At 40.9% G+C, this 13,351-nt stretch overlaps 1 protein-coding gene across 2 annotated transcripts in view; it reads right to left on the bottom strand.

Moving 5' to 3' along the window:
• Positions 1-13,351, bottom strand: part of LOC139749115 (alanine--glyoxylate aminotransferase 2, mitochondrial) — a 136,264-nt gene that overhangs the window by 14,378 nt on the left and 108,535 nt on the right. For both annotated transcript variants that reach the window (XM_071662707.1, XM_071662708.1), the window contains 2 exons: positions 10,698-10,919; positions 10,244-10,320 (listed from right to left, as the gene is read on the bottom strand). In XM_071662707.1, the coding sequence (XP_071518808.1) occupies positions 10,244-10,320; positions 10,698-10,919 (299 nt within the window). The remainder of the gene's footprint in view (positions 1-10,243; positions 10,321-10,697; positions 10,920-13,351) is intronic.

Genomic DNA, 13,351 nt, shown 5'->3' with positions numbered 1-13,351 from the left:
TCTTCCCCCATAATAGATAATCCTTGGTGAGGCCATCAACATGCTTATAACACAATTACTTGGTTCTTTAATCTTATCTTTGGTGCTCTGCCTGTATTTGCTGCATCTCACTTCATTCAGTTACATTCATAGGCATTCATCGTAATTCTCACCTGTCCATGCAACATTACCCCTTCTTTTATGCCCAGTGTCTCCACAATATTACCTTGTAATATCATCTTTCTTTAATTCTAGCCACTGTAAAAGGTCCATGTTTATTTCTTAGATTGTCTTAACTGCTTGTATTTTACTAACTGCTAGGATACAAGCTTCAATAAGATACACTGGCCTACATTGCATTCTTCTTTATATCAAGTAAACCTCACTGAACTTTTTCACCTTAAGCTCTTTACAACTGTTTTTCAGAGCCTGCTAAATATCACTCATCTTTACAGCTCTTTTCAGAATATGCCAAATACTGCTTGCATTTTAAAACTGTGATAGCTTCGGCCAACTATTTTTGAACATAAAACCCTAATATTTCAACTCTTGCAACCTTTGTTCCTTTCTACTGAGATAATCTATCCATTGAAGGAGTTTTCCCCGATTCCTACCAGGTGATCCAGCCCCTCAATCAGCCCCATGTCTGTCTGTAAATACTTATTTGTATGGTAAAGAAGGAGTTTTACACCAGTGGAGCCCAGTCTCTTGAACATACTCTAATATCATACATCCTAGGTTTATGCAAGCTATCTGCATTAACCATGTTCTCAGTCATTCTATTCCATTTGTACACCAATTTCAAACAATAAGGGTACTCCTTAACATCATTTTTAACAAGTTTCTTAATTAATTTCATCTTTTGTCCTCTGGTTGCTCTATTTCTTCATCTCTTGAAGATCTGTTCACTGCCCATGTTCTCAGTCTGTTTCTAAAACTTGAGGATATGATCAGGTCACCCCTCACTCTTCCAGGATGATCAAATATAAAGCCTCCAGCTTTTTCCTGTAATTTGTCTTTTAATTCTGGTACTATTTTTGTTGCCTTCCTCTGGACCCTCTCTATTAGCTATTTGTGCTTCTTTAGGTGAGATGATCAAACTTGAGAAGCATATTGTTTTCTAGTTTTGGCCTATTGTAGTACTTGAACAAGTTGCTAAATATTTCCTTATCCATGCACTTTAAACCTATTATGATGCTTGTCAGCATACAGTCTGTCTTTTAAACCTATTATGATACTTGTCAGCAGAGTCTGTCTTTTAAACCTATTATGATATTTGTTGGCAGACAGTCTGTCTCTTAAATATTCTAATATGGGACTCTGGCAACAGGTTAGGGATGATGTCAACCCTAAAGTCCTCAAATATAAGATCATGTTTCCTGCTTGATAATAATCACATGGAGGCCTTCTTTCACTTTGTCCCATCCTAATTACATTACATTACCTTAGGTTAAATTTTGCCAACCATGCATCAGACCAACTTAGAGTCTCTTTAGGTTCTCTCTCCTATTATCTGATGCAATCCTCCTTACTTCTCATTTCCCTTAAGAATGACTTTGCATCATCTGCAAACATATTCAGGTATGATTCCATACTGCATAATCTGCAAACATATTCAGGTATGATTCCATACCTTCAAGCAAGTCATTTACATACATCAAGAAGAGTTCAGATCCCAAAACAAAACCCTGTGGCACTCTGTTGATCACCTCGACCCATCTGGAGAAAGCTTCTCTGACCTGCATCCTTAATGCCTCAATGCCTATTTTTTCTTTCTTTCTATACAACCTGATCGTTGTTTCCCTTGCTAGCAAGGTAGTGCCAGGAACAGATGAAGGAAGGCCGCATCCGCTCACAATCATTCTCTTGCTATCCCATGTAATGCAACAAAACCACAGCTCCCTGTCCACAACCAGGCACCACAAACCTTTCCACAGTTTACTCCAGATACTTCAAATGCCCTGATTCAGTCCGTTAACACCATGTTGACCCCTGTATACCACATTGTTCCAATTCACTCTATCCCATGCATACCTTTCACTCTCCTGCACGTTCAGGCCATGATTGCTCATATTTTTTCCCCCCATCCTTCCATCTTCAATTTGGTCTCCCCATTCTCCATGTTCCCTCCACTTTTGAAACATAAATCCTCTTTGTCAATCCTTACTCTCTATATGTCTAAAGGATTTCAGCAGATCCTCCTCAGCTATACCAACCACACTCTTAATATTAACACCTCTCTCTCTCTCTCTTACTACTTATTGTCCTAGACATTTCATTTCCATCACACCCATCCCCCTACACAGTCTTATCTATACCCCATGACTTACATCCATATAATAATGATGAGACTACTATACCTTCAAACATACCCATTATTGCCCTCCCAAATAACAATCTCTCTTTCCACACATTCTTCAGTGCTCCCAAAACCTTTGCCTCATCACCCGACCTATGATTCACTTCTGCTTCCATGGTTCCATTTACTGTAATGTCCACACCCAGGTAAGTGAAACACTTCGCTTCCTACTTTTCTTCATTCAGACCCACACCCTAACTAACCTTTCCCTTAATTCTGCTAAAGCTAATAACCTTGCTTTTTTTCACATTTACTCTCACATTCCTCCTTTTATACACCCTTCCAACTTATTCACCAACTTCTGCAGTTTAACACTCAAATCTGTCACCAGTGCTGTATCATCTACAACCAACACCTGAGTCACTTCCCGGGGCCTCTCATCCCCTACAGAATGCATTCTCGCCCCTCTCTCTACTTGCATTTACCTCCCTAACCACCTCATCCATACACAAATTAAACAATAATGGTGACATCACAAACCCCTGCTGCAAAACCAACCATCACATGCAGCCAATCATTTCCCTTACACCCTTGACTAGAACTTCTCACTGCTTCGAGCACCTTTCCTCCCACACTATATATTCTTATGACCTTCCACGAGGCATCTCTATCAACCCTATCATGTGCTTTCACTAGATCTATAAGTGTCACGTACAAATCCATCTATTTTTCTAAGTATTTCTCACACATATTCTTCAATGCAAACCCCTGATCTACATATCCTCTACCACTCTTCCCCAATCTGATGCTCTGTATATAACTTCAATTTCTCAATCACTATCTTCCAATACAACTTATCAGGTACATTCAACAAACTTATACCTCTGCAGTTTGAACACTCACCTTTAACCCCCTTGCCTTTATACAGAGGCACTACACATGCATTCTGCCAATCCTTGGGCACATAAACTGAAATTCCTAACTAGCCAATCAACAAACAGTCACCCCTTTTCTTAATAAATTCAAAAGCAATACCATCCACTCCAGCCGACATGCTACATCTCATCCTTTGTAAGCCTTTCACTACCTCTCATCCCTTTACCAAATCACTCTTCATGACTCTCACCTAGCGCTACTTCGCACACATTAGGGGGAGGGGATTGTTATTTCATGTGTGGCGAGGTGGCGATGGGAATGAATAAAGGCAGGCAGTATGACTTATGTACAAGTGTATATATGTATATGTCTGTGTGAGTATATATATGTATATGTTGAGATGTATGGGTATGTATATTTGCGTGTGTGGACATGTATGTATATACATGTGTATGTGGGTGGGTTGGGCCATCCTTTCGTCTGTTTCCTTGCGCTACCTCGCTAACGCTTTTGTCGCTGTCTCCCGCGTTAGCAAGGTAGCGCAAGGAAACAGACGAAAGAATGGCCCAACCCACCCACATACAAATGTATATACATACACGTCCACACATGCAAATATACATACCTATACATCTCAATGTACACATATATATACACACATAGACATATACATATATACACATGTACATAATTCATACTGTCTGCCTTTATTTATTCCCATCGCCACCTCACCACACATGGAATAACAACCCCCTCCCCCCTCATGTGTGTGAGGTAGCGCTAGGAAAAGACAACAAAGGCCCCATTCGTTCACACTCAGTCTCTAGCTGTCATGTAATAATGCACCGAAACCACAGCTCCCTTTCCACATCCAGGCCCCACAGAACTTTCCATGGTTTACCCCAGACGCTTCACATGCCCTGGTTCAATCCACTGACAGCACGTCGACCCCAGTATATCACATCGTTCTAATTCACTCTATTCCTTGCACGCCTTTCACCCTCCTGCATGTTCAGGCCCCGATCACTCAAAATCTTTTTCACTCCATCTTTCCACCTCCAATTTGGTCTCCCACTTCTCCTCTTTCCCTCCACCTCTGACACATATATCCTCTTGGTCAATCTTTCCTCACTCATTCTCTCCATGTGACCAAACCATTTCAAAACACCCTCTTCTGCTCTCTCAACCACACTCTTTTTATTTCCTCACATCCCTCTTACCCTTACATTACTTACTCGATCAAACCACCTCACACCACATATTGTCCTCAAACATCCCATTTCCAGCACATCCACCCTCCTGCGCACAACTCTATCCACTGCCCACACCTCACAACCATACAACATTGTTGGAACCACCATTCCTTCAAACATAACCATTTTTGCTTTACGAGATAATGTTCTCGATTTCCAAACATTCTTCAAGGCTCCCAGGATCCCCCCCCCCCCATGATTCATTTCCGCTTCCATGGTTCCACCCGCTGCCAGATCCACTCCCAGATATCTAAAACACTTTACTTCCTCCAGTTTTTCTCCATTCAAACTTACCTCCCAATTAACTTGACCCTCAACCCTACTGTACCTAATAACCTTGCTCTTATTCACATTTACTCTTAACTTTCTTCTTTCACACACTTTACCAAACTCAATCACCAGCTTCTGCAGTTTCTCACATGAATCAGCCACCAGCGCTGTATCATCAGTGAACAACAACTGCCTCACTTCCCAAGCTCTCTCGTCCACAACAGACTGCATACTTGCCCCTCTTTCCAAAACTCTTGCATTCACCTCCCTAACAACCCATCCATAAACAAATTAAAACAACCATGGAGACATCACACACCCCTGCCGCAAACCTACACATAAATGCTACATACAAATCCATTTGCTTTTCTAAGTATTTCTCACATACATTCTTCAAAGCAAACACCTGATCCACACATCCTCTACCACTTCTGAAACCACACTGCTCTTCCCCAATCTGATGCTCTGTACATGCCTTCACCCTCTCAATCAATACCCTCCCATATAATTTACCAGGAATACTCAACAAACTTATACCTCTGTAATTTGAGCACTCACTCTTATCCCCTTTGCCTTTGTACAATGGCACATGCAAGCATTCCGCCAATCCTCAGGCACCTCACCATGAATCATACATACATTAAATAACCTTACCAACCAGTCAACAATACAGTCACCCCCTTTTTTAATAAATTCCACTGCAATACCATCCAAACCTGCTGCCTTGCCGGCTTTCATCTTCCGCAAAGCTTTTACTACCTCTTCTCTGTTTACCAAATCATTTTCCCTAACCCTCTCACTTTGCACACCACCTCGACCAAAACACCCTATATCTGCCACTCTATCATCAAACACATTCAACAAACCTTCAAAATACTCACTCCATCTCCTTCTCACATCACCACTACTTGTTATCACCTCCCCATTAGCCCCCTTCACTGAAGTTCCCATTTGATCCCTTGTCTTACGCACTTTATTTACCTCCTTCCAAAATATCTTTTTATTCTCCCTGAAATTTAATGATACTCCCTCACCCCAACTCTCATTTGCCCTCTTTTTCACCTGCACCTTTCTCTTGACCTCCTGCCTCTTTCTTTTATACATCTCCCACTCATTTGCATTTTTTCCCAGCAAAAATCATCCAAATGCCTCTCTCTTCTCTTTCACTAATAATCTTACTTCATCCCACCACTCACTACCCTTTCTAATCAACCCATCTCCCACGCTTCTCATGCCACAAGCATCTTTTGCGCAAGCCATCACTGCTTCCCTAAATACAGTCTCAGTCATACTCGGAGATAAACAGTTCCACAGGTCAAATACTCTGAGACTGCCTGCAAATTTTCTAACATTACCTTATTTCTTTCGCGTCTCGCTACCGTCACATTTCACATTTCAACAGATGACCAGAGAGATTGACAGTGTAACGCAGAAGGATCTAATTGAAAAATGGGTGGCACCAAAATTAGAAAGGTTAGTAAGGCAGGAGGCCATTCTTTCGTCTGTTTCCTTGCGCTACCTCGCTAACGCGGGAGACAGCGACAAAGCAAAATAAATAAATAAATATTTAATCTAATGGCCTCCTGCCTTACTAACCTTTCTAATTTTGGTGCCACCCATTTTTCAATTAGATCCTTCTGCGTTACACTGTCAATCTCTCTGGTCATCTGTCCAACTATGTGCCCACCAACCCATCCATCCACCCACTGTGCAAGAGTCAAAAAGATGAAGAAAAATCTATACTCACTGAATGTTGGACAAATGGAAGAATACAGTGAAAAAAACAGGAAATGCAAGCTATCAAAAAATCACAGACTGCACGACAGAATAAGTAAGGTCATGAAGTGGGGCCACACAAATGTCAAACCCTTTTCATATGCATGAAAAAAATTTAGAAGGATTGGAAAAACCAGCAATATATTTACATGCAAATACTCCCATACACCAGCTCAAAATACCATGTCAGCATTAACCTTTTTAAACTGAGAAATACCAACAATAACGTTTGACGTTTGTGTAAATAAATTATACATTTCCTTTTTTCCATAGCCAGAGGTTGAACCATTGTGTGACATTCATTTTTTTCATTCATTTCAAGCTAGAAGTTTCAGTTTTCTACATTTTTTCATATGTATATATATGTATGTGTGTGTGTGTGTGTATATGTGCATATGTATGTGTATGTGTGTGTATGTGTATATGTATATATATATGTATATTATCCCTGGGGATAGGGGTGAAAGAATACTTCCCACGTATTCCTCGCGTGTCGTAGAAAGCGACTAGAGGGGACGGGAGCGGGGGGCCAGAAATCCTCCCCTCCTTGTATTAACTTTCTAAAATGGGAAACAGAAGAAGGAGTCACGCGGGGAGTGCTCATCCTCCTCGAAGGCTCAGAGTGGGGTGCCTAAATGTGTGTGGATGTAACCAAGATGTGAAAAAAGGAGAGATAGGTAGTATGTTTGAGGAAAGGAACCTGGATGTTTTGGCTCTGAGTGAAACGAAGCTCAAGGGTAAAGGGGAAGAGTGGTTTGGGAATGTCTGGGGAGTCAAGTCAGGGGTTAGTGAGAGGACAAGAGCAAGGGAAGGAGTAGCAATACTCCTGAAACAGGAGTTGTGGGAGTATGTGATAGAGTGTAAGAAAGTAAATTCTCGATTAATATGGGTAAAACTGAAAGTTGATGGAGAGAGGTGGGTGATTATTGGTGCATATGCACCTGGGCATGAGAAGAAAGATCATGAGAGGCAAGTGTTTTGGGAGCAGCTGAATGAGTGTGTTAGTGGTTTTGATGCACGAGACCGGGTTATAGTGATGGGTGATTTGAATGCAAAGGTGAGTAATGTGGCAGTTGAGGGAATAATTGGTATACATGGGGTGTTCAGTGTTGTAAATGGAAATGGTGAAGAGCTTGTAGATTTATGTGCTGAAAAAGGACTGAGGATTGGGAATACCTGGTTTAAAAAGCGAGATATACATAAGTATACTTATGTAAGTAGGAGAGATGGCCAGAGAGCGTTATTGGATTACGTGTTAATTGACAGGCGTGCGAAAGAGAGACTTTTGGATGTTAATGTGCTGAGAGGTGCAACTGGAGGGATGTCTGATCATTATCTTGTGGAGGCTAAGGTGAAGATTTGTATGGGTTTTCAGAAAAAAAAGAGTGAATGTTCGGGTGAAGAGGGTGGTGAGAGTAAGTGAGCTTGGGAAGGAGACCTGTGTGAGGAAGTACCAGGAGAGACTGAGTACAGAATGGAAAAAGGTGAGAACAATGGAAGTAAGGGGAGTGGGGGAGGAATGGGATGTATTTAGGGAATCAGTGATGGATTGCGCAAAAGATGCTTGTGGCATGAGAAGAGTGGGAGGTGGGTTGATTAGAAAGGGTAGTGAGTGGTGGGATGAAGAAGTAAGAGTATTAGTGAAAGAGAAGAGAGAGGCATTTGGACGATTTTTGCAGGGAAAAAATGCAATTGAGTGGGAGATGTATAAAAGGAAGAGACAGGAGGTCAAGAGAAAGGTGCAAGAGGTGAAAAAAAGGGCAAATGAGAGTTGGGGTGAGAGAGTATCATTAAATTTTAGGGAGAATAAAAAGATGTTCTGGAAGGAGGTAAATAAAGTGCGTAAGACAAGGGAGCAAATGGGAACTTCAGTGAAGGGCGCAAATGGGGAGGTGATAACAAGTAGTGGTGATGTGAGAACGAGATGGAGTGAGTATTTTGAAGGTTTGTTGAATGTGTTTGATGATAGAGTGGCAGATATAGGGTGTCTTGGTCGAGGTGGTGTGCAAAGTGAGAGGGTTAGGGAAAATGATTTGGTAAACAGAGAAGAGGTAGTGCAAGCTTTGCGGAAGATGAAAGCCGGCAAGGCAGCAGGTTTGGATGGTATTGCAGTGGAATTTATTAAAAAAGGGGGTGACTGTATTGTTGACTGGTTGGTAAGGTTATTTAATGTATGTATGACTCATGGTGAGGTGCCTGAGGATTGGCGGAATGCGTGCATAGTGCCATTGTACAAAGGCAAAGGGGATAAGAGTGAGTGCTCAAATTACAGAGGTATAAGTTTGTTGAGTATTCCTGGTAAATTATATGGGAGGGTACTGATTGAGAGGGTGAAGGCATGTACAGAGCATCAGATTGGGGAAGAGCAGTGTGGTTTCAGAAGTGGTAGAGGATGTGTGGATCAGGTGTTTGCTTTGAAGAATGTATGTGAGAAATACTTAGAAAAGCAAATGGATTTGTATGTAGCATTTATGGATCTGGAGAAGGCATATGATAGAGTTGATAGAGATGCTCTGTGGAAGGTATTAAGAATATATGGTGTGGGAGGAAAGTTGTTAGAAGCAGTGAAAAGTTTTTATCGAGGATGTAAGGCATGTGTACGTGTAGGAAGAGAGGAAAGTGATTGGTTCTCAGTGAATGTAGGTTTGCGGCAGGGGTGTGTGAAGTCTCCATGGTTGTTTAATTTGTTTATGGATGGGGTTGTTAGGGAGGTAAATGCAAGAGTTTTGGAAAGAGGGGCAAGTATGAAGTCTGTTGGGGATGAGAGAGCTTGGGAAGTGAGTCGGTTGTTGTTCGCTGATGATACAGCGCTGGTGGCTAATTCATGCGAGAAACTGCAGAAGCTGGTGACTGAGTTTGGTAAAGTGTGTGGAAGAAGAGTGGAAGAAGAAAGTTAAGAGTGAATGTGAATAAGAGCAAGGTTATTAGGTACAGTAGGGTTGAGGGTCAAGTCAATTGGGAGGTGAGTTTGAATGGAGAAAAACTGGAGGAAGTGAAGTGTTTTAGATATCTGGGAGTGGATCTGGCAGCGGATGGAACCATGGAAGCGGAAGTGGACCATAGGGTGGGGGAGGGGGCAAAAATTCTGGGGGCCTTGAAGAATGTGTGGAAGTCGAGAACATTATCTCGGAAAGCAAAAATGGGTATGTTTGAAGGAATAGTGGTTCCAACAATGTTGTATGGTTGCGAGGCGTGGGCTATGGATAGAGTTGTGCGCAGGAGGATGGATGTGCTGGAAATGAGATGTTTGAGGACAATGTATGGTGTGAGGTGGTTTGATCGAGTGAGTAACGTAAGGGTAAGAGAGATGTGTGGAAATAAAAAGAGCGTGGTTGAGAGAGCAGAAGAGGGTGTTTTGAAGTGGTTTGGGCACATGGAGAGGATGAGTGAGGAAAGATTGACCAAGAGGATATATGTGTCGGAGGTGGAGGGAACGAGGAGAAGAGGGAGACCAAATTGGAGGTGGAAAGATGGAGTGAAAAAGATTTTGTGTGATCGGGGCCTGAACATGCAGGAGGGTGAAAGGAGGGCAAGGAATAGAGTGAATTGGAGCGATGTGGTATACCGGGGTTGACGTGCTGTCAGTGGATTGAATCAAGGCATGTGAAGCATCTGGGGTAAACCATGGAAAGCTGTGTAGGTATGTATATTTGCGTGTGTGGACGTATGTATATACATGTGTATGGGGGGGGTTGGGCCATTTCTTTCGTCTGTTTCCTTGCGCTACCTCGCAAACGCGGGAGACAGCGACAAAGTATAATAAAAAAAAATAAACAATAATGATGATTACCGAAGTTTCGCCAGGTTCTGTAAGAAATATGTTCCAACTTCAGAGCAATTCCGCTGTATTTCATTTTCTTCCAATGCCTGCAACAGTATCAGTAACCATTAGCTTGTTGAAATATCTTACATACAACATCCAATAATGTTAGCTACTTTGCAATAAATTTTGATGGAGTAACTAATTTACCAGAAAATTTTACTTGCAAAACCCGTTAAATGTTAGCTACATGTACTTTGCAATAAGTTTGATGGAGTTAATAATTTAACTGGAAAGATGTCTTATTATCCAAAACTAGATGTGTGTGTTTAGTTATATTTTTGGTGCTTTGATATACAAGGAATTTCACTAATTGGAATCTTTGATGATTTTGATCAAAAAGGGTACTATCTGGCTTTTAAACAGTTTGTAGGATTTTTAAGCACTGAAAGTTTCAGTATCTATGTTCAAAGTAAAACCCTACCTCTAGAACAGCTAAACCAACTGCTGAAGCAACTGGATTACCACCAAATGTATTAAAATGCAGGGCCTGTGACATGGTTTTGGCAACTGAAGGTGTTGTAACAACTGCAGCAAGTGGAAATCCATTGCCAATACCTTTGGCCATGGTCACAATATCAGGAACAACTCCATGCCCCTCAAAACCCCAGAAGTGTTCCCCTGTGCGACCAAAACCAGACTGTACCTGTAACAGTGATGTACAAATGTGAAAATTGCATACATTAATTACAACCATTATTTAGAAATGTTTAATGTTTCTTTTATGCTCATGTTATAAATAAACAAGTAGTGTGTGTACTGTTCTTACATTCAATGAATTCTCATATTTTTAATGATGGAGGCTCCAGTCAAGGACAAAAGTCCACACCATGGCTGGATTTCAACTGAAATATAAAGAGGCTAATGAGAGAGAGAGAAAGAAAAGATAAGTACTTTTTATGGAATTATACAAAGCCTTTCATTAAACATCAACTTCCTGATCAAATATTGAAGAATAATGACAAAAAGTGGAAGTTCCAGGTATTTTCAGCCTAAAAGCACTTTTGCTGTCAAACCTGGAATATAACTTAATGAAAGCATATCTTACTTCAAATGATAATTTAAAATATTCTATAATACTCCCTAGAGCTGAAAAATAACACAATGATCATGTAAAATATTTTATAACACTTCGTAGGGCTGAGAGATAGTACATAATATAAACTGAAAATAGGAAACAAAATTGGTGAGAATAGAGTGTTGAGAGTAAAAGAGCTTGGAAAAGAGACTTTTGTAAAGAAATACCAGGAAGGACTGAGTGTAGAATGGCAAAAGGTGCCAGAAAATGAAGCAATGGGAACAGATGAGAAGAGGAAAGTATAGGGAAGCAGTACTGGCATACATTAGAGATGTGTGTGGAATGCAAACCATGAGAAGAGATGAAGTACAGTTGTGAAAGAAAAAGAAAAGAAAGGTGTTTGGCCAGTACTTACAAGGGAGTGCAAATGATTGAGGGATGTATAAGAGAAAGCAACAGGAGTCAAGAGGTTGAAAAAGACAAAAGGTAGTTGGAGTGAGTGGGTATCAGTAAACTTTAGGAAGAATAAGTTGTGTTGGAGGGAATTAACAATGTGATAAAAATGAGAGAACAAATAGGAACATTGGAGAAGGAAGCAAAAGAGGAAGTGGTAACACATAGTGATGAAATGAGCATTTTGAAGGACTGATGAATATGTTTGATGAAGGGTGGCAGATGTAGGGTGTCTGGATCAGGGTGGTATGTGATGTAAGAGAGTTACAGAAAGTGGTTTGGTGAAGAGAGAAGAGATAAAGAGAGCTCTACTTAAGATGAAAAGCTGGAGTGGATATCGCAGCTGAATTTATTAAGAAACAGGGTGACTATGCTGTTGATTTTCTAGTTAAGATTTTTCAATGTATATATGGATCGGTGGGATATGACTGAAGATTGAATAAATGCATATATAGCACCACCGTATCGAGGCAAGGGTGATAAAGGTGAGTGTTCAAACTAGAGTACCCAGTAAGTTGTATGGAAGAGGAGTGACTGAGATGGTGAAGGCATGTACAGAACATTACAGGAGCAGTGTACTTTCAGAAGTGGTAAAGGATGTCTGGCTCAGTTGTTTGCTTTAAAGAATATGTGTAAAAAATACTGAGTGAAACAAGGATTTGTATGTGGCATTCTGGATCTGAAGAAAGCATATGACAGGGATGATAAGAGATGCATTGTGAATACATGGTATGATATGAAATCTGCTATAAGCAGTGAGAAGTTTTTGTCATGGGTATAAGTCATGTGTGGGTAGGAAAAGAGGAGAGTTGGTCTGTCACTGGGGTGTGTGATGCCACCATGGTTGTTTAATTTGTTTATCAATTGGGTGAATAGGGAGGTAACTGCAAAAGTCTTGGAGAGGGATAAGTATGCAGTTCGTAGGGGATGAAAGGGCCTGGGAAGTGAGAAAGTTACTGTTTACTGATAATACACTACTGGTGGCAGACTTGACAAGAAACTGCTGAAACTGGAAACCCAGTTTGGAGTGTGTCTGAAAGGAGGAAGTTGAGAGCAAATGTGACTAAAAGCAAGATTATTCGGTTTAGCAGGGTAGAGGGAGAAGTTAGCTGGGATGTGAGACTGTATGGAAAAAACTTGGAGGAAGTGGTGTTTCAGATACCTGGGAGTGGACACAGCAGTTAATGAAACCACTGAAGCTGAAGTAAGTCATAAGGTGGGTGAGGGGGCAAAGATTCTGGGAACGCTGAGGGTGAGTGGAAAGAGAGATCATTACATGGAAGGGGAAAAATGGGTATATTTGAAGGTATGGTAGTCCCAACAATATCATGTGCATGCGAGGCATGGGCTTTAGATAATTCTGTTTATAGGAGGGTGTATGCACTAGGAATGAAATGTTTGAGGACAATATGTGGTGTGAGGTGGTTTGATAAAGTAGGCAGGTAGTTCAGGTATCTTTTGCATCATAAAACACTACATTTCAAGATTAAAGTAAAATCAATGAAAGGCTTTTTTACCTTAAGTAATAACCCAACATACTCTATAAAGCTTCCTAGAGCAGACATATGGCTAGTAATATGGAAAAAATATAATATGCAATAATTTTT

Source organism: Panulirus ornatus, chromosome 6 (assembly GCF_036320965.1).
Source record: "Panulirus ornatus isolate Po-2019 chromosome 6, ASM3632096v1, whole genome shotgun sequence".
In the NCBI taxonomy this organism is placed as follows: Eukaryota; Metazoa; Arthropoda; class Malacostraca; order Decapoda; family Palinuridae; genus Panulirus; species Panulirus ornatus.
The sequence above is the reverse complement of the archived record's forward strand: the minus strand, read 5'-3'. Positions and strand labels throughout refer to the sequence as shown.